The 23,154-nt window shown below is 34.1% G+C and overlaps 1 protein-coding gene across 1 annotated transcript in view; it reads right to left on the bottom strand.

Annotated features, from left to right (window-relative positions):
- CNTLN (centlein) overlaps window positions 1-23,154 on the bottom strand; it is a 193,965-nt gene that overhangs the window by 98,229 nt on the left and 72,582 nt on the right. The window contains exons 10-11 of the mRNA XM_018080913.2: window positions 7,423-7,548; window positions 2,271-2,392 (exon numbers count right to left, since the gene is read on the bottom strand). Coding sequence (XP_017936402.2) covers window positions 2,271-2,392; window positions 7,423-7,548 — 248 coding nt within the window. The remainder of the gene's footprint in view (window positions 1-2,270; window positions 2,393-7,422; window positions 7,549-23,154) is intronic.

The raw sequence follows: 23,154 nt of genomic DNA, 5'->3' as shown, positions 1-23,154 counted from the left end.
TGACGTATAAGGAAAAAGCATATTGAATTTAAAAGCACAGAAAAATAAATTTAAAATATTTAACAGTTTTTCTGTCGTTAAAATATTTTTATGTATTTTAATAATGCAAAAGCTAAAAATTGTATTAAAAATTCTTTGTGAAATCAATTTAAAACTCTCTGCAATCTGAATTCACACTGGGCATAGAATAAAGTCTTAGAGAATGTGATAACCTCCTAAGGACCCCATCATCTTTGCAGTCATGTACATCAGTGCAAGTTTTATGTACACTGACAGGTGGATTAGGTCCCATCAGCTGCCATCTTGATAACAGATACTAATCTAAGACAAATAAGGAGAATAGGGTCCTCCATCACTTATAAAGGATCAGAAGTGCCACATAAGGACCTGATACTGAGTTCTTAATGCACAACTTACATTACAGCAGCACTATATAACAGTCTTATTGCTACAGACTGTTTTTATTTGAGCCTCAGCTACTTTCCTTTGTTTAAGCGTACTAAAAAGGAAAACCAAACCTCTTCTAGTGTGGCTTCATATAATTCTACTATGATGACAACAATTAAAAAACCCTGCTATTTTCCGCTTATCTTAAATATATATGAAGAATCAGATGAATGAAGATTTAACATTACATTTTACCCAATACCTACTTTTCCCAAACACATTCCTGTCATATCACAAGCTAGTTTTATTTATTTTAAACAGAAACAGAAGTCACTTTTGTCTCTCTTTCCTGTTCTTTTTTTTTTCATTTATCTTTTAAAAGCTATCAGAACCAGAACACTCAGTGCTTCACTGTATATCAAGTCTGATTTTACTGTCTTTATCTAGGTTGAATTTTTTTATCTTTTCAGTCTTGGCCTCTCAGTGGACAATGAATGCCTATTAAGCTATAGACAAAGGATTAAATAATTTCATTGAATATAGTAACTATCATCCTGTAGTCACTTCCAGATTGCACTGAATTAAAAACAATGAGCTAGAGGAAAAAAATCATTCATGTTTTTCCTAAATAAGAAGCACCTTTTCATTATAATTTAGACAAATTTATTTGTAATTATGCTTGGATTTTTAAAAAAAATCTTTCTGTGCTATCACGAATGGTGTAGCAGTTTTGTACTTTACCATTATTTTCATCCACACTTTTTTGTCTTTTTAAAAGACAAACTGTTCTTAAGTAAATGCCACAGTATTTCAAAGCAATGCAAATCTACTCATATAGGCCAGAGCATTACTTATATATGAGGGATAGTTTATCAGTAGGACTCTGACCAGCTACCAGTTTTGCAGCATTTTTTCTGACTCTCTTTTTGTTCAGAGAGCATTACAAAGTTTGTGTCAAGATTAGTCAGTATTGTTCTAATTGCAAAAAGAATTATTTTTAAGTAAAACGCATATGCGTTTGGTGAGCTGTAGGTGCATGCTGAAGTCCTGCTAAAGCTACAAGGAAATTACTTCCTTGAACCAGGTCCCAAAAGACAGGAGTGTCTGATAACTGAAGTGAAATGTTTTCATAACTTCAAATGCATTTTTTTACCAAAAATTCTAACTGACTGCTAAGGACTTAAAAAAAAAAAAAAAAAGAAGTTCTGAATAAAATTTTCACTGTTCTGTATAGAATTTAAAGGAGAATTATATGTAGAATGTTCATCATATAAATTTTTATGTAGTACAGTCATTACTCTTTCCATTAATAAAGATCTTTACTGCAATTTTTTTGTAAAATTATCAGGAATAATTGATTTTTAAATAATTTAACATATAAAACCAGCCTGTTTTCATTCACATATTATTTTTTTCCCTATTAGGAAGGAGATTTCAGGATTGGTTTCAGTTAATGTTAGAGAGGCTGTTATTTCTATATTTTTAATGAATGAAACTATATTTTAAAACCATTTGAAACATAATCAGCAATTGTTGTATTAAAGAAAACTAAAAACAGACACAGTCAACAAAATAATTGACTGGGGAATCACATAAACATAAGGAAGTAATCCTAGCAGACCTTTGTCCAGTACTCAGGCTCACCATGAGATCCTAAATAAAATAAGTCAAGGTGTCAGCTTGATACATTTCCTCTTGGTTTCAACTGCAATTCTTCTCATACAGGGATAAGCCATATATTCTGCTTTAACAAGGGATAAACTCTTGATCATAGTCATAGCACCTTCTTCCTTCAAATCAAATTCTCTTTTCAATACTTATATAATAGTTCTGTTCAGATTTCTCGTGTAAGAGAAATGTTTTTAATGAGCTATGTAACTTACCTGGTATCACCCTCTTCCCACTGCTTTAATTGTTCTTTTAGTGCTCTGTAGTTGGTTTGTAACATCTGCAGCCTTTCTTTGTGTTTTTCATAGGCTGCTCTTAGCTCATCAGTTTCTCGAGTCTGTATGAAACCAGAAAAATTGAATTAGAGTTAGTCAAAATGTAAGAGACTGTCATACAGACCACATGAAACAGAAGTTCTCTTTTAGCAACTATTAAGCAAATCAGAAATCTAAATAGAATGATCAGGAATTACAGTCTTTGAGATCAAAATTTTCTTATTACTACTTTGGAAAATTTTGCTAATTTGGCAAAATTAAATATTTTTTTCATTCTTCTGAGAAAATTAAAAAATTTACTACCAAAATGTCAGCTTTCACCTTGTGAATACATTGGCCTAATACATCTGAAAATATATAGACTGAAAAAGGATTGCTGGCACCATCTTTTTTTCAAATTACCTTTTTTTTTTCCCCCAATGGAAAACTGACTTTTGTATTTTCAAGGAAAATACTGGAACCCCTAAATTTAAAGGTTTCAGTATTTTTTCATATATTGTTTATATATATATATAAACCTGCAACTTCCAGATTTTGTCTTCTAGTAATGCAGCAAACAAGAAATAAAACCAATTTTTACAATAGCTTTTGTATAATCAAAACCATACCAAAAATGTACAGAACAATACACCTCAATATATATTACAGGACAACATCATCTAAGTTTAAAAGATTTTCCCAAATGACAGTACAGTGCTGTGAAAAAAAAAATAAAAAGAATACCAAGAAGAAGTATTTCACAGTACCAAGCAAGTCAAACTCTGACATATAGCAATAAAGAATTCATCAGACATTATCCTGTAGCAAAATTTGCACTCAGAGCTTCATTTCCACTTCAATAGGAGCTCTGCTTGTAGAGCAACTACATAACTAAGTAAATCACAATACTTTATCTGCAAGTATTTACTGCTTACATGCAAGGAGGGCTTTTCAGCACTAGCCAATAAATAAGACACACCAATAGCCAGAGTCTCAAGCAATAAAATCCCACTACAAAAAAATGGCAAGGGTTTCTAGAGTACTGCTAACTACAAAGTAGCTAGACTAAGCTTGGCTTCTAAAATGTAGCTCTGCTTTCACAATGCGTAAACTTGAAAGTTACCAGCTAGAATTTCAAATGTTACTACATACAAAATTCCAGAAGTTTTTTGGAAGTGACTCAGGCAACACAAAGAGATTTAGGAACAGAAGCATGTCCAAAGTGACATGACCAATTAACACTTTCTCAAAGTGGTGGTGGTAGTAGGCTTTTTTTCTGAAACAACCTGTAAACCAGACACATTTATAAATTTAGAATTGCTTAAAAAGTACTTTTGACTTTTTTTAAGTGGCTCATGTAAATACTACCATAATATTAAAACCAATCACACAAATAGCAAGATATAACTCAGACTAAGGACACAAAAACTATTACCATGCTGTGTTTCACATTGTAACAGGAAATTTTCATAAGAATCCAATTACAGATGTGTTTTCAAGAGAAGTTCATGAAACAATTGTTCCAACATTGTTTGATATTGCTAGTAAAAACTGATCAAGTCTGGCAAGGTACTGAAAAATAATGTCCAGCATAAATTCTAAGAAGCTTATTAGTGTCAATGCCCTTTCAGAGGTGCAACCAACTGTAGAATTTGGCCTTTCCTATTTATGAATCTACATTTTTCATTATTGCTTACCTGTTCTATTATCTGTTTTGTTACAATTATTCCCTTCCTTTATCACTTGCTCTGCTCTTGCAGAAATAGAAACTGGACAATTAACTGCTTTAATCACTGTCTTTATTGAATTAAGCACTTCAGGATTTTAAATATACACTGAAATTTCCAGAATTTGTTAGATATGTCTCTCTCTAATTGAATTATGCTATATTTATTAACTAAACTGTCTTATACACAGTTTTCTATATATTTACAGAAATGGACAGAACAACCATTTCTATCAGTGCTGGACCTCCAGATTATTCTCCAGCTCTTCACTGTCATTCTATAGTACTTCCTAAGCAATAATGAAAGACAATAACAGAAAGTCCAATCTGCAAGAGGAAAAATCCAAATGCCTGTGAAAAAAAAGCCATTCTTTTCTGGCAGGCAGCTCAGATAAGCCAAAAGATTAGCAGTTAATTCAAAATTTTGTTGAACTTGACCTGTAACAACTTCTGTTATAGTAGAAAAGAAATTTTAAAAATTATGCTGATTCAGTTATTTGACTACTATTCTTAGGCTTACAAGAAGTGACATACCCAATCATTACCAAAATAGTTTATTCCACAAACAGTTATGTGAACAAGCCACAATACTAATAACAATCTATTTTTAGCATCTGAGCACCATACAAGAAATAGGACTACACGGGAAATCTGAGCTAAACATGAGTGTGGTCTTGCTCACATAAACAAATATTAAGGAGGGCCTAAAGAGAGACCTACATATCCTAGTTTTAATTATCTCCAAAATACTTAGAACTTAAATAGGATGAGAAAACTCAAAGGGAAGAGCTCTGCTTGCTTTTGAGAGCTTTCCGGTACAGCCAGGATTATCTACTCTGGGCTACGCCAGCGCTCACAGTTCTAAAAACATAATACGGGAGAAGATAACATATTCTTAGCTCATATCAAATACTTACTCTTGACAACAAAACTCTTACCTACTTCTGAAAGACTAAAAGTAGATTGATGTAGTTATGCTTTGGATCATTCTCAGTAGCAGCTTGATAATTCATTATTTAAAACCCAGTAAGTACTCTTATTTATTTTGACATTCTCTTCTGTAAACAACTGCACAATCAGGCATGCTCTGTTACTTTTTAGTATGTCCAGACACAAAGGCAATTCTGTATAAAAACTGTGGACACTCTGAATTTACATGATCATCCTGCTTATAAAAGCAACAAAGATAGTAACAGCTAACTTTTCTTGGTCAGAAATGAATCAGCTGAGGAGAACTGGAAAATCCTGTGAATAGGATCTTGTCCTTTTCTGCTCCTTTGCAATACTGACTGGGGCATTCCTGTTCCTGAAAACCCCATAAATAGAGCACTCTCTCTTTTTTTTTTTTAATTGTTACCAGTTTTTCAGAAAGACTAATGGATAAGGTCACAATTTCATCTTCTACACATGCATCATCAGTGTGTTTATCGATAGAGCAAGGATTTTTCTGAACAAAAATATTCCAAGTAATCATATAGTCAACACCCTGTCTGAGGAGGCAATAATGCAAGTGCCAGTTCTGAAAATGTTGCTCATATGCATTATTCTTAGCTGGAAAAAATTCCTAAGAGAAGGCTAATACCAAGAAATCACAAAACGCCAATAGAAATATTCTGACATTAATGTTATGACAGCTTAGTTCACTGCCATGCTGGCAGTAGCCTCACTGAATTCTGAATGCAGTGCCATAACATTTTAGTATGCTGACCTGAGCCTCTACAGTTTCTTTTCAAATAATTAAAGCATTCTGCAAAAGAAGACAAGAAGATTTTCAAGAGAAAATGCAAAGAGTTCATGTGTTCAGTTTCAAGGGGAGATATAAGACTTAGCCCTTCATGACATCATGGTTTAAAAGCTGTGATAGAGATCCCACACTTGCAACATAATAAACCTGCATAGATTCCTAAATTATATTTTAAGATGAAATAGAAGATAAGGCAGGATGGTGACTGGTACAAATTATGATATGAGGTTATGCAGAGAGAGTTCTTTCTCTTCTGAGTATCTACTCAGTATCTACTGAGAAAATCAGTGTTTCCCTTCACTCTTCTTTCCAGAAGAAAACACAGAGAGTGGAGCTCTCTATCATTTAAGGCAACAACCATACACACTGCTGTGTGAGCTTTGCTTCTAAGGGTGAACAGCTGTAGTCCACATGTCAGAATAATCTGTAGCATCAGCGTCTGGCAGGCCAAGTAAGAGTAACAAAAAGAAAGCCTCCCAAAGGCCAGTTCTCAACCTCAGATTTAGCTGGTGGGACATGCCTTAGATTTCTAAACAGAGAGGAAAAATGAAACAAAATTAATTTTCTGACTCCCAGAAACAAGACGACCTGTAAGACTGAATCCGTAGTCTAAATAATCTTTCCTATATTATTATAATAATCTTTCATATACTCTACATGTGTTAGGACACTGCACTGAACTCTCTCAAGTATACGGGGTGAGGACCTGTGGCATTTGTGCTAAAATATAATTCCCACTTACAGTTTTTCTAAAACTGACTTATCACATTGGTGTCTTTTTGCATGAGGCAGGAGCTTAAGGACTATGGTTGGTAGAGCTATCAAATTTTTTCACTTACCTGACATTTATCACAGCATGTTCAATATAAACAGTTCTGCTTTAGGCTACTGAAAACACCTTTCAAATTCTGTAACTTTGAACAAACATAAGCAACAAAAAAAGGAAGGGAGGAGAAGGAGGGGAGGGAGGAGAGGATGAATTTTAAATGTTTAAGAAAATATGACTTAGGGTTTGAGTTTTGTGTTCTGAGGTGCAATTTGAACCCAATAGTTTGTTCAAAAGGTACTGTATTTCTGAAGCAAAAAACCAAACCAACAAAAAAACTCCTACAAAAATCTATGAAACAGGGAGAAATTGTAATACATGCTCAATTAAGATATTCTACCAAGGGGTGGAGGAAGGAGGATTGTTTATTGGGGTTTTTTAACAGCATTTGTTAGAACAGCAACTTCTGAGCCATAACAGCTAATATTTCCAGGGGTAAATCTGTTTCAAGTAATTGACTAACATTTTAAAATACCGGCTTCACTATAAAGAAAAAAAATTTTGTACTTTCTGATTTACTTTACTTCTATATGAGTACAAGAATTTCTCAGAATATATATTCTCAGACACAAACTTTGAAAATGTATTTAACAAGTATGTGTTACTGATGACAGCTCAATTAAGCTTCTATAGGACTGCAGGATTACTCACACAGTAAAACAAAAAGGTAAACTAATGGAGAGTGCTCCCTTACGCTAATACAGAGTCCATAACAATATGTGTATTTTTAATTTTTAAAATGCCTGTTTATTTTGGAGTATCTTACTATGCAACCTTATAACTAGCAGGTTTTGGTTTGGATTTTTTTAACATTCACCTTTAGCTGTAGCGTATTCTCTAAGTTTTCAATCTTCCTTTCAGCTATTTTAAGCTTCCTTAGCTCCTCTGACTCTCTAAAAGAGCTCTTTGGGGACAGAGACCTTGAACGTTTCACAGGTGGTTCCTGGAGAATAAAACAAGGACATGGTTGAACTAGTTGGAACACCGGATTATGAAAGACGTGCAGAATTAAAGAAGAAGTAATTTTGAATACTAATAATGAATTTTAAAAAAAAAATCTGCATGGAATACCAGAGAAATAACAAGCAGAATTACCACAGCGCTACCACTAAAGGTTTCTCTGTGACTCGTTAATGAGAATATTCATTTACATTTACATTGTTTCTTTCAGAATAATGATGTCCCATTAGGGAAGACTAAAGGGTTATAGACTCAGAAATGCAAGAAACCTCATTACAAAGGAGGGGATAGAGGCTGGGCTAATTGCTCTATAAGGGTCCAAGGTTACACTTGATAGGACAACCAGAAACAAGAGGGAAAGGATTTTTTTCCCTTTGAAATAGTTTAACACACTGTGAAGTTGAAGGAACAATATGCTTGAGGAATATAAATACAACAGACAGTAGATCTTATACCATAATGACCATATGGTCATTAACTATAATGTGACTAACTAGAGACAAGAATATGTGTTTATATTATGTACAGCTTCATATAGCAATCTGGAGAAAGAGTATGTGAAATAACACTTAAACTGGGCAGCTTTCTTCATTCTATGTCATATGTCCTTATGGCAAAGAAAGAAAGACCTCATCAAATTAGACTTTCAGATTTTCTGAATAACTTTGGTTAAGAACAGAGAAATACTAACACACACTTAATATCAATAAGGTAAAATGTTAATATGTAAATACATAAAGTCAAACAAAAAATTTATGATTATTGTTGTTGCATTTTGCCACTTTCACTGTAAAATAACCGATATACAGCAAAAGGAATTCAGAATAAACTCTTCTTCAATACTGTATATGTCAACACTTCTACTCTTCCATTAAATTGATTTAACCTTAAATAATATCTTAACTAGCAGCTGGTGTTTTTTATTTTGTCCATTATTTTCCAGTATGATACATTTCCAAGATGCCATGGAACATACTTTTCACTTTAAACAGGATGGGTTTCCAAAAAGGAGAGAAAAAAAATCTATCATGAAATATCACAAAATAGTAATACCACACATTTTAAATTACGAATGTAAATATTGCCAAGGTGGTTTTGGGATACTTTTACTTCTGAAATGTGCATAAAAGAGATTTAAAAACCCCCAACAAACAACAATTTTTTTTAAAAAAGCATCATTACCCTCACTCTCACCAAAAACCCCCAAACAAATAAAAAAAAAAAATACTAGGATCTACATATCAAGTTGGCACAGATTCTCCACAATAGGTTTTAAAAGTTTGTATCTAGTTTTACACAAGGAAGTGTAATTTCTTTATTTCTGACACAGTGATCAATTCATGACAAACACAGTAGTCTCATTTACATTACTCTGAGGAAACAGACAATGACATTGGTGGTGGGTTAACCTTGGCAAAGGGTCAAACATCCACTCTACTGCTCACTCAATTTCCTTCCTCACTAGGATAGGAGGAGAAAATAGGGCAATAAAGCTTATGGGTTTACCATTCACCATCATGGGCAGACTCACCTTGGAGAAAATCAGTTTAAGTTATTGTCACTTAAAATAGATTTGGGTAGTAAGAAATAAAGAAAAAAAATTAACCAACACTTTATCCCCCTCCCAGGAGGAGCTCCCAGCTCCCCACCCTCAACTTATTCCATCACTCCTAACTTCTTTATCTCCTTCTGAGCAGTGCAGAGAGAGGTTTAGTCAGTCCATAACACTTCCTCTGAGGCCATTCTTTCCTCCTTACTTTTCCCTGCTCCAGCATAAGGCCTCTCCATAGGCTAGGGTCCTTCAGGATAAACCTTATCAGAGTGGGTCTTCCATGGACCACAGTTTGTGTAAGAGGAACTTGTTCCAGTATGGACTCCCCCCCACAAGCTGCGGCTTCCATGATGGAATACCCATTCGCTGTGGGCTCCTCCACAAGCTTTAGTATGGGCATCTGCTCCATGGTGATCCCCTCAATGGGCTGCAGGGAAATACCAGCATGTGGAGCAACTTCTCCCTTTCCTCCTTCCCTGACCTTGGTGTTTGTAGGGCTGTTTCTCACCTTCTGTTCTTCACTCTACATTGCTTATGCAGCATTTTGTTCTTTCTTACACACATTTTCACAGAGGTGCCATCACATGCTCCTGAACAAATGTTGTAAATTATGTCTTTTTCCAAATATAGCCTACAGTACAGGATATTAAGAAAGAACATCATACATTTTTCAAAGAAAATGTTATGAGATAACAAATATGGGTAAACCAGAAGGTTTTCAGGGAAATGGACATGACGATTGACTCTTGTAAATGGACATGACGGTTGACTCCTGTAAATTATTTATATCATTCAGAATCATGTTCATACTTGCAACCTTACTAAAGAAATCTCTTCCAAGTTTCCAATATTCTATTCAACCACAATAAAAAAAAATAGATGAGGAAGAGGTTGAACACACAAAAAACATCATGACCTCAGTTAATTTAATAGATCAGTTTAAGCCACAGAATTATTTATGGCTCTCTTTCATTTACTATAATTTATAGCTGCTACTGTTACTGATGCCTATATTTAAGAGTGAGACACCATGAAAGAGGCGATCCAACACCATACAAAGTCAAAAGTATAACCTTCAAAGGACATTTTTGTCATTCTTCCTAAAAAAAACCCACTTTGTCCTACCATAAAAATCAAGAATTTGGAAAAAAAATATTTTTCATTTATAAAATCATAATAATAACTATTTATATTTCTCTCATTTTCCTTCCAGGGAAAGATGGTCATTCTGATAAACACCACAAAATATCTGATAAATATTAATTTTAACAAACCTACAAAGAATTTATCCTTCAAATAGTTCATTTAATTAAGAATCCCTTATTCAGTATTTAATAAGGTAAAACCTTCTACTCCCAACAGCTATTTTAACAAGTCTTTGGCAGATAACACAAGAACCATTTAAACAAGCTTCCAGAATTATAAGCAGCGTCAACAGATATTAAAATTATTATCTAGACCCTTGAGCAAAAATGTTTGGCATCACCAGTCTGACTTAGACACAAGGCATTAAAACTACTGTACCTCATGCTTTCTTTGCATCCTTACATTGTTGCTTTCCAGCATATCTGCAGTGCTCAAATTATGATCTGCTAGGTTAAAACCCGAGTTTTTCAATTTTTCCTGTAAAAGCTCTATTTCAGATTTTTGCACTGTAATAGGGTACTCTAGCTCACTTAAAATAGGCTGTTGAAATACTTAACAATAAGTTTAGGTATATTGGTAACAAAAAATTAGGAGCATAATGCACCATTTACATAAAACTGCCTAGAGAAACACAACATTAACAATATTACAGGAACATGCAAAATCTGTAAATAATTCTGCTTTTGTAAATGATTCATGATTCCATACTCAAACCAGACCTCAAAATAATAACTAAACATTTTCAAACCATGACCATATTTTCCACATCTAAATTTACATTCTTAAAAATGATTGTTTTATACAGCTGTTTCTTCTGCAGCAACTTATTCTACTATTTTGTACATCATAGTGCATCAAAATTTCTTGACAAAATGTTTTACCTCCTAAACTTGTTTCCTTAACAAAATATTTCACCTCCTAAACTTGTTTCTGGTGAAACATTTTCTGGTGAAATTTCAAGTTGGTAAGTATCACCAGCCTAACAAACACTGGGGGGGGGGAGAAAACCAAAAACCCTTAACTGCATATTCTGACAATAAATATATTCTTAGTTAAAAACTGCCCCAGAAAGATATCTTTTTAATGTCAATCTACAACACATATCTGCTATGTCCTTAAATTCGGCACAAATATTGAGGTCAAACTGAAGACTTACAGAAAAATAGATGGTAATTCTAGGTCACAGTGTTACTCAAAGCAGGTATGTCATTTCATTAAACCACTGAAATCCAGGATCCTTCCCAGCTATCAATCCATGCATAGCAATTCCTTGCCATAATACAACACTACTGCACACTGATCTACTTGGCCTAGTTACAAAACCTGTTCCGACAACTCACATTTCACTGGTACGAGCTACTATAAGTTATATCACTGGTGTCCAATAGCAGACATATGACCAAGAGTGGTCAAATTACCATGGCTTGATGACTGTCTCCTTGCCAGTAGAGTTTTTATGAACTGACTGCAATCACACCTCACTCTGTTACAACCACCCAACAATATGCCTGTTGTGTCAGTCTGTGGAAATCACAAAGTGAAATGCTTTACCACAAATCTCCTCCACAGTGCTTTAAGGCTGGGGACACACACTGATCTTCAAACAGCTGTGCCAGACAAAGATAATATAATTCCCAGATGGTCAATGCATCCAGGCAGCTGGAGGTTAGCACCTCAACACTATTGCTGGAAGAAGGGATGATGGAAACTGCCTCCCTAATCAATTGCATAAATTTAAGGGCAGGTTAGTTTAAAAAGTCAATGCAAGTGGCTTGAGCTGACCCAGCTGACCTTGTATTGGATTGATGAGGGCAGACTCATGAAACTCTATTGCCAGTGGTGCTCTGACAGCAATGACAAGCAGCTAGGAAGCAGTACAGTCTTTAATCAACAAAACTTGCTCCAGAAGACAACTTTCTCAAGACTAACTAAAAGTTTATTTTATACATACTTTCCCTAATTAGCAAAGTTCTGACAAGGTCACTTCCTTGCAACTGTTTGAGCATATTCTTAAGACAAATACTCACTTCAACAGAGAAGACAGGATTTGGTACAATTACCATTTGTTCCTACCATCTCAAATACTGGTATTCCCCCCCTACTTGAGATGGTAAAATAAGTAAATCAAGTCAGGTATACTGACAAAAATCAGAAAAGGCAGTGTGAAAAAGGTTAAGTAAGCAAATCTCCAAATTAATGTCACTCAAGAAACGAGATGGTCCAAAGTTGATTAAAATCAAGCAAGAGAACACTCCAGTAAGCATAGTATTGATAGAAACAGACTAATCAGCATAGCCATTTTATTTCTTTCTGTGCAGAATATGAAGCTTTTCATAAAGCCTACTATAAACTCACATTTTCAACAAATTAATCACAAATTAAGAATACCATACACTTGTGTTAGAAAAACTGCAACTCTTCAAACAGCAAAGAAGCATAGGAAATTTGTTAGAGAGTAAAAGTTGCCCATGTTTTTGCTGACTGTTCCTTAAATAAATTCAGTTCCTCATTTTGCAGTTTAGGCCATATGTAGTTGCAAATAGATATCATTTCCACCTATGATCAGCAAAAGGCCTGTTTATAACCATTAGTTTATTAAAACTCTATGCAGAGGAAAAACAAAAAAAAAGGGAAGCAGGAAAACAAGAAGTAGACAAGCTAGGCATTCAAAAGAATGCGTCAAAGAAAACTGGACTTCATGTTCGTTTGACCAAAACCTGAGCACTGTATACAAGAAAAAAAAAATCCAAAAAAACCTAAAAGACAGAAATAGTGCCAGTAGATAAGTGAAATGTAGTTATGCTTAAGTTAGAATTGGTTTTTTTCACCTGAACTTTATTCTTTCTTCTTAAGAAAGATAAATACACTTACCAACTAGATACATCTTACTCATTTCTCAGCTGCATGTAAAAAAGATTTCTATGTGTAACATAACCTTTATAATTTTCTTAGTAACTCAAAAAAGAATCAACAAATCTGTTATAATTTAAATTCATATTACTGTTACTTTAAAAAGTCAACAACTGTTAAGTCTTCATAAAATTGTTTACATTGAAAACGACCTTTAAGATCATTGAGTCCAACCTTTTAACCATGAACCTCATGACTTTAAAGCCATAAGAATAACACTAATGACTAATTTCTTACAGTACCACACTTTTTAATTTCTTCTTTAAAAAATGAAATGTAGAGTACTTTGAAACATAACTCCATTCAAAAGTGATAAAATACATCAAAACCCTTCTCCCTATATCATGTAAGTTCTGCTACTGACCTTAATAAAACCAATTTGTTTTGAGGTTATTTTTCCACTCTTTTCTTCTTCCAAAAGAGAACTCTAGAAATTGCCATACTGTGATACTTATTTGAAATAAAATACTATAAAGGCACAATTTCTAGTAAACCCCTTACAACAGTCTCTGTGCACATGCCTATACAATATATTTCTTGGAAAACTAAACCACATAAACAGGGTCTTACATCTTAACTTACACCTCAAAAATGCCTATGGTTTTACCCTCAAAATATTCAGTGTATCATTGTTACCTAAACATATCTTGCTATATTATTGGGGTCTAAAATATCCTCAACACCTGCTCAGTTTTTTAAGTGTACCTATGAAGTTTCTTCAGTTTCAGGAATTCTAAGAACCCAGATGTAACCCGAAGAGATCCATTTAAAAACTGACATTTTGCTTATCAATGAACTCCAGTTAAAGAAGAGGCGGGTATAATTTTCTGTTAAATTTAACATATCCTTTAATACTTGAAAAATATTCTTCTACATTTCCTAGCCTAGAAGACTTTTTTACTCAACTATCAAGAAAATTTTAAACATTAATTTTTAAGACATGAAAAGAAGTCTTTCACAGAGTTGGATGAAATTTCTCTCTCTGGTCTTTTGTTTCAGATTCATGTATATTTAACTTTATACTACTAGCATTTTTGTCACAGGTATCTTTGTTTAGGAGGGAAAAAAAATTACTGAACCCTAATTATTTAGTGAAAAGATTTGGCTATCAAGAGAACCTTAATTCCTGTTGTATAAAATACAACTCTATGAAAGAACCAGAGTTCCCAAGATTTATGCATGAAGAAAGAAGGGCATTTTTACAAGAGTATGTAGTGACAGGACGAGGGGAAATGGCTTCAAACTGAAATAAGGTAGATTTAGATTATGTATTTTGATGAAATTCTTCACTATGAGGGTGGTGAGGCACTGGAACAGGTTGCCCAGAGAAGCTGTGGATGCCTCATCCTTTGAAGTGTTCAAGGTCGGGCTGAATGGGGCTTTGAGCAACCTGGTCTAGTGGAAGGTGTCCCTGCTCATGGCAGGGGGGTGGAACTAGATGATTTTAAAGTATCCTTCCAACACAGGTCATTCTATGATTCTATGAAGTGCAATTTCATCAGATCCCCAGGAGACATGGCCTTTTCTTGGCTTTTCATTTTCTAGCTTTACATCTGAACTGTAATTTCAGTGTAAACATAATGTTGACCCTCTTCACAGTCTATCCATCTACATGCCAAATGTAGTTTTCTTTCAAGTCTATGGATCTTGGATTAGACTCTACCTATATTACAAGGTCTAGCCTAACAGAGTAATGGTTTCTTCTTTCAAAGAGCAAAATCAGTTTATAACATATGCCATTTTATGAAAGATCATGTGTCTGTTATGATATTGAAACTTAACTTACATGCAAAACACATAGTCCAAACAAATGTCAGAGGCTTATTTATGTTTTAAACAAAAAAATACAATCAAGAAAGTACTTATTTCTACCAAGCAGATCTCTCACTATTCTTACACTTACACAATGAGACTGGATGCATTAATCAAGATGAAGCATAAGCACCATCTTTGTCACAAAGCTGTACCACATGGGGAACCATCCACTGCACTTAGGGAAAACAATCAAATACCACTGTTGTCAGCTATCACGAAGAGTACATTCAATGTGGAGAAAATACAGCTGTGCTCCATCACACTTCTATTCTGCATGACTTTCCTGAACAAGCAAAAGAGCAGGTACCAAAAGACCAGATATCTAAGAGCTTCAGAACTAACAACACAGCCTCATGTGTACTTACAGCTCAGACTAGAGGACACATGAACAATCAGAATGTACAGTATTTTTGACTTATGGCACCCAACCAGACCATGACCCATACCCCCAAGTTTTCTTCCAGTCAAAACTCCAAGAATCCGGTGCCATATGCCTTGCAAAGCCATGATGCACAAAGTGTTCAGAGACAGTTTAGATACAAGAAGAATATATGAGAAACAAGGTTTCTTCTTATTCTGTTACTGAATTACACAGCTGGGCAGCTAAGTCAGAGGCAATGGTCACCACAGCATCATTTGCAAACTCCTTTCTGCAGCACAGAAATCCCATTGTCACAGCCTTATCTCTGTTCACTGCACATACATCTAGGATGGGTGACATTAGCAAACTCTTGAAGAGTAACTTACCCAGCCTGGACCTTGATCTCATGTGTCCCCATGAGCTGCCAAAAGATGCTAAAAGCCAGAAAAGGGTTTACACCATCCATGCATCCTCATAACATTTATATTTGGCATCCTCCAAAATTCACATGACAATTAATATGAAATTCATATGAAAAAGAACACACTGATCATCTTCTAGAGAAGAATAGGGAGGTGAAAAGAGGATGCAATTCTTTCTGAAGACCATCAGAAAGATTTCCCATTCTCATTAGGGAAATCAGACCTCATAGTATGAAATTAGTGCTCCAAATTATTGGGAAAAATATGCAATTATAAGATAAGAAAAACTTTTTTCGTCTGCAAAAACATTCAGAAGAATCATCACTGGAAGGAAGTAACAAGACAAAGCTGGATTCCATTAAGCCTTTTTGTTAAATCAGCCACTCATTTCCTTACGTATTTGTTGGACTGGCAACTTTTTAGCAGCAAGTACACAATAAAACTGGGCATTTTTCCCATTAAACTGATCAGAGAACAGCATGCAAAAATTCAACAAGTATTGATGAACATCAGTACTATTTGCTCTAATACATTACAATTAATAGACATTATAAACAGAACATAACACTACAGAAGCCCAACTAAAGATTGGTTAAAATATCTTTATACACTTGGAAGCAATGCTTTACAACTATGGCTCTTAGAAGTTTCTATTAAGTTTTATATGTTTCTATTAAGTTTATATTAAGTTTCTTTTTCTTCTCTTTTTTTTTTCTTATGAACTCTTACAGCATCTTCTCTAGCATTTTCGTGTTTAAAGAGCTTATTAATTAGTTACCACAAGATTCTACTTGATTCTACTTGACCAAGTACACCAAAATGCAGACAGTCAAGATATCTTAAGATGTGCGTGTGTGTATATATATATATCCACACATATTCACACTGTAAGTTACCAGGTAAGTTTAAAAAAAGCATATTTTTCTGAGTTACATACTCAGTACTAGAAAGCAAAAAATGTAAACCTTCAGCTGTTGGTGAGGCTGCTCCAAAAAATGCAGCTTTGTTATCTGTTGAACTATTACACTATTATCACAAGTAAAAATCAAACCTGTGCACTAATTGTGTAAACTAGGGAATGGGCTTGTTATGCATTATCATCTCCGTACATTAGAACCTCAATCATACTCAAACAAATTCACTAAAGTGTGGTTTTCAATCTGCTAACTATGCATTCCATAATAGCCTGTAATTATTAAAAACTGACAAGAAAGCTACGCCACCTGTGTTTATGTGAAGCCAGGTAATGAAAAAAACAACAACGCTGTCATCACCTCTCAATTCCTGATTGCATTATCAAAACTGTAGCCGAGTTTGGCATCTGGGTGTGACCTTGTTAACTGCTAGGGTAATTAAATTTATTCTATTGGGAAAAGGGATGATAAATTATTAGCAAGAAGATTTTGTTCACATTTTATTAAATTGGCCTGTCAAAGGGTCGGCCAAATTATCAAGGGCCTCATTTATTGGAGGCCAGCCATATTGCCACATCTGTTACAATTATTTATAATTTCAGCAGTTGAAAACCAACTGAGTTAGGCATCCGCCATGTAAAGTAATTTACAAATTATCTGATGAGGGAGTGTTTTAGCTTCTCCCTCATTTCTAGCCAGCAGAAAGCCGCGCTGTAATTACAGAACACGATTAGGTTCTTTAGGGAACTTATCTTGCACTCATAGCCATAGTAAGATGCAGCAAGAACATATGGAGGAGCTTGTGCTTCTACTCCCTGAAGCTCGTGACCCGCCTGCCGCTGAGCCCTTGAGTTGAATTTGAATGAGAGTGCCATGGCTAATGTTCTACACATGCACCATTTATGCCACAAAACAAATCGGATCACTGTTAATTATGAAGCAGCTATAATCAGGCCTTCACATCTGTGTAATGTGAAGCGCAGTAGGCTGTATTCCAATAATGTATGACTACCTTTGGGTCGCAAATTGCGAGCCATATTGCCTCAGTAGTAGTTACTGAATTCAAAGCAAGTCCTTTGATAAAAGCCCATCACAAAGATATTTTTATCCATTTTTTTTTAAACACAAGCCTTTCTTTATCAGCTATTGACCAGAACAGTTAAAGCATATGGCACAAGTTCATTAATGAACAGTAGCACACAGCACTCTAATTTAATGAAACCACTTGAGCTATAAAAATCAGATTTAGTTAATTCCCCCTTTCTCTTTTTTTTTCTTTTCTGCATTTAGCCTATACCCTGGACTCCAACATAATGTCATGGGTGATCTTGCTGTAAAATATAATTATTTCCTTGTACATTTATAAACAGATTTTATTTTTTAAGAGCCTGAGCATTTTGCAACAGAATGAGGGGATTGAGGGTGTGTGTGTGGATGAATGAAAATAAACTGAATATTGGAAAGAAATGTCCAAGTAGTTTCCTCTTCATAACCCAAAATTTAACCTCATAACAATTAATAGTCCATATGTCATTTCTATTTTAGAAATTATTGTCTGGAAGCTGTCTTCTAACAAAAAAATATTCTTCAATCAGTAAAAAATCTTTCTGTGAGAAAGCAGCTAAACAAGCAGCACCCAGATGGCAAACCAGCTATAGTTTAATTAATCCACTAAAAGCCATTCAGTTTTCAGTAAGGGTAATGTAATTTTGAATAACTGTAGGGAAAAAAAAAATCACTAAACGTTCTTAAGTTTTATTACAGCAGCATGAATAGTGCCACAATAGAGTAGTTAAAGTTGAGTTGCTCTTTGCATTATAAACCCACATTATCAGTATGGTGGTCCTTTTTGATTATTCTACATTGAAAATAGATATATGGAATGTTAAACTAAACTAAATGAAAATTAACCTATTCTTCAAAACAGCTCTTTTTTTTTTGTTTGTTTCTGTCTTTTTAACACTCTAGAACAGGATGTAGATTAGTTTTCAAAACTTATAGTATCTTCTTAAAGTACACTGCATTTCTTTCCTTTTTTAAAGTAATTTCAAAAGCTGCACAAACCACTATTCCTTATTTTATAGACAACACATGCCTGCATCCTGGCACACCTACAACATTGCAGGTGGAGTCCCAAATTGTCATAGTTAAACACACCCAGGTGTAACCAAAATTGCATTTTATGGTGATCAAGTGCTACTATACTGTGATCCTACCAGCAACAATGACTCCACAGACTGTTAGACAAGCTATAACTCTACACAGCTTTTCTGAGGACAAGTGCCACTGAGTACCCAGTCCTTTGTATGTGTCTATATTATCCCACAACTGTGCAGCTCAAATAAAAGACTATAGAAAAATAACAATATTGTATTTTCTCCTTTCCATTTTGTTTAAAAGACATGTATACAGGACATTGTTAAATGTAGTCTCATGACATGCTAGTATAAGAAAAAACATTTGGAAAGTAAGAAATTATTATTGCTGCTTTGACTAAGAAACAACCAGACATATACTTACACTAGTGTTTTTTTGTTTTTGTTTTTTTTTTTTAAAGTGCTTAGCTGGAAGCTACCATAAATAATTTGCTATAAAAATAGCAAAAATTAAAATGACATCATTAATATTGAAGATCACACATGCTGTAAAGCTAAAGTTAAAATTATACTTATCTATGTATTTCAAATACTAGAAAATACTGGTTCTTTACTATTATATATTTAAACAGGGAACAAACTCAAGTTTACAAACTATAATCTATACCTCTCCTTATTATAAAGGTAATAATCACCAAATAACAGTTAGTTTCAATTAGGGGAATACAACCATTTGAAAAATGTTATTGGTATTTTCCATCATTAAAGACTAATTATTTACTTATATATAAAGTTATATACTCATATATAAAGTTTTGACACGTAAATTGGTCAATTTCAGTTGCATATTTCTTTTTCTATTACTTCAAAGCCTGAGCCTTCAAGCAAACAGTGATAAAATCTTTTGCTTTCCTCACTGTGCTGCAGTTACACAGCTCTAATGACCACTCGCATTTCATCCTGTCCTGTACAAATAACTTTATACTACAGTATTTGTTAGTTGCTTTAAACAAAATTACATTTTGACATCTTTGTGATGATTTTAAGTTATTTTTTAATTAGTTCAGTATTTCTAAAAACAGAAAGATATTTCTGTCAAGTTTTGATCCATAGAGGGTGCAAGCTTGAGAAACTTTGACTAAAAATAAATTAAATAAGTTTTCTAACAGTAAAGCCAAAATAATTTTAACATATAAAGCATTTTGTTAGGAATTAGTTTCAGTAACTGAAATTATCATAAAATTATAAAATGAAATTTACAGCACCACACTTTGAACAGGATATCTTCCTCTTTTTATGCTGCATCATTAACAAGAAACAGAAAATTAAGCCTCAAACATAGACTTTAAATATTCACAGTATGTTGGACTAAATCTAGAACTACTAAAACAAACTATAATTACCCTGTCCAGCTAAGTTTTTTTACCATTTATATTTCAGTCAAAATCAGTATTTTAAAGACTCTACTATAGAAGCCTAATAAACTGAAATCACTGACATACTAATGTTTAAGAGATAAAAGTAAGTTATACTCTGAAAACAAGACTTGATAGATTTTTGTGTGGCAATAATGGATGCAGGTTTTTTTGACATATTTTCTTTACATAGTTCACATATGAATATAAATTTTTATTTTAGTTACAAATCAGCTTTTTTTCCCTCTAATCTTCAATTACATCTACGTGCAGTTTCTATTTCATTGTTTTACTGGTGTTTTCTATTCGAACTACTTGTAAAAACTTCATAATGAGAAATAAGTGGAAGTAACTGTATTAGGTAGAACGCCCATACCTGTCAGATGTTACAGTTACAAATAAAAAAAAAATTACATGTCTTTTAATTACTGTTCTTTGATCAAGTATCACCTCTTAATACTGTCTTTGATGTCTGCACATGTAAAAACTTAAGAGTTAAGGCAGAAATTACAGCTTCAGTTCAGAAAATATATTTAAATACTTACTATTCACATTGGTAATAGTTATGGTATACTAATTACATGACTAAAGGTATGGTATACATCTCAGACCTAAAAATGAACACCAATAATGAAAAAGAACCAAAACAATTACATGAGATGAAATTAATCAAGCCCCACAAGCTTATGTCTTGAAAATTATTTAATTTTTTTTTTTTTACTGTGTAGCCTGAGCATAGATCCAACTAAAATAACTTCCAAATTCAAAGGTGGCTAATCTCTGAGGAGAGATCAGGCATTTGAGAGCTGCTGAATGCATACATTCTAATATGTAAATAGAAATTTATTGTAAAGCAGACTCAAATTCTTTATGACACACATTAGCAGAACAGGCAAAATGAAATGAAGCAAAAGTTTGCCCTCACCAACAGAAGTGCCATGCTGACTAGATTAAGATTACAACATTTTAAAAAGGCATATTTTACCCTTATTGAAAAAGAGATATTCTTGCTAATAAAGCCAATAATATAAAACTCATTTTTGTCTGACTATGATGTAATCTCAACAGCGAATCCACTAAAAAGTTAGTGCTAATATATGCAGCACTGATGTATACTAGCTATTGAATGTCTGAAGAAGATACATCAGTGCTGTCAACAGACTGTTAGCATGTCACACTGGATGAACTTTCAGCAACTCATGAATCTGAACATGCTCAAGAAATCAGTATTTTATAGCAGAAATAAAATTGCATTTAAACCAACTTACTTTTTTAGGAAGGATTGTTTCATGGAATGGTAATAGGAAAACTTGTAGGTGCCTACATTGTTTTGGTGTCCTGTTAACTAAGCCTCACTTCCAAATCCATTGTTTTCTAATGTTGCAGTCAAGAGATAGCAGAGTAAGTTAGGAGGCTCCTCTTAATCATGTTTAACTTCAGAATTTCACAAATGAACAGAATTATGCTTATCTAACAGTTCAGAGAAGGAGTGATAGTAATCACCTTTCTTCCCCTGTAGAAACCTCAGCTGTGGAAACACACAATAACCATTACCTTTCTAAAATTTATACAAGATAGTGAAGTTGGTGATGGGAAATTTGTCTGTCATCAAAATGCAGCCAACAATGAGCATTATGATACATTCCGAAAAGGCATACTGTAGCCTTTCAACCAGAGCAGGACTGCATGTCAATAAAATTTGGGATACTTGTTATAGCAGAATGCAAGAATGTTAGTCAAGAGAAAACATTAAGCATGTTAAGCACATACTGCTTCAACATCTCTCAACAAACCTAGTAGCTATGTATCCTAATGAAAGACGTTTCCTTCCCTATGAGGCTGCTCAGTAACACTAATCATTTGTCCCACCACAGCCTGGTTTAAGATTAATTGACTGAAAAATGAAGCTTCATACACTACATTTAGCTTACTATATTACATTCATTATCACAAGTTGTCTACTTCTGCTTCCTACCTTATCTTCTACATTAAGATTGGTAAATAATCTGACTGAGCTCATGACAGGTCACATGAATGTTCAACTAATATATTTCTGCAAAATGTCCAACTGAACTTACATTCACTAATGAAAAAAGAAATTCTCTATGAAATATGGCAGGAAGCCAACAGAAGGTCATAGGAAAATAATTATTTGCACCCATGTTCACCATTAAGTGAACCATAACTGAATTTAGGACTGCTTCACATTTACATGCTAATTTACATGGAGTATACTGGTGAAAGCACTTGAAGTTCAGACACCACTGGAAGAAGACAGGGAATAAATCAACAAACAGTAATAATTCACCCATGCTGGATGCAATTAATTTAAAATATCCAAAGGAAATCAAGTATAAAGTTGAATCACTAATGTAGATTGTCGTTAACTTTTAAAATAATCTTACTTTTGACCTCAGAAATTTCTTGAAGTTCTTTAAAGAAGAAAAGAAAATTGATCCAAGTCAAATTTTCTACTTGGATTTGAAATGCATTTCATGAAAGCTCTATACCAGGAGCAACTAAAGAAATCCAGCTGCTGTATTTTCAAGGGAGAAAAAAATCTTACAGTTACAGAATTGCTTTAAATATAAGAAATAAGTAATAGCAATAAACGCTTAGTTTACTCAGTGGGAAAGAGTCACCTGTAGTGTCTCACATGTTCAAGAAACATAGGAAGACTTCCCACCACACCAGGTTGCTCAAGGCCTTATCCAACCTGGCTTTGAACACTGTCAGGTTTAGGGCATCCACAACCTCCCTGGGCAACCTGTTCCAGCGTTTCCACCCTCAAAGTAAAGAATTTCATCATAATATCTACCTTAAATTTCCCTTCTTTCAATTTGTACTCGTTACTCCCTGTCCTGTCACTACAGTTCCTGACAGAGTCCCTCTCTGGCTTCCCTCTAGATAATGGAAAGTTGCTGTGAGGTCTCCACACAACTTTCTCTTCTCCAGGCT

The sequence above is a fragment of the Manacus vitellinus genome, unplaced genomic scaffold (assembly GCF_001715985.3).
Source record: "Manacus vitellinus isolate BGI_N305 unplaced genomic scaffold, ASM171598v3 scaffold_50_pilon, whole genome shotgun sequence".
Taxonomy (NCBI): domain Eukaryota; kingdom Metazoa; phylum Chordata; class Aves; order Passeriformes; family Pipridae; genus Manacus; species Manacus vitellinus.
This window is presented reverse-complemented; position numbering and strand designations above follow the sequence as displayed.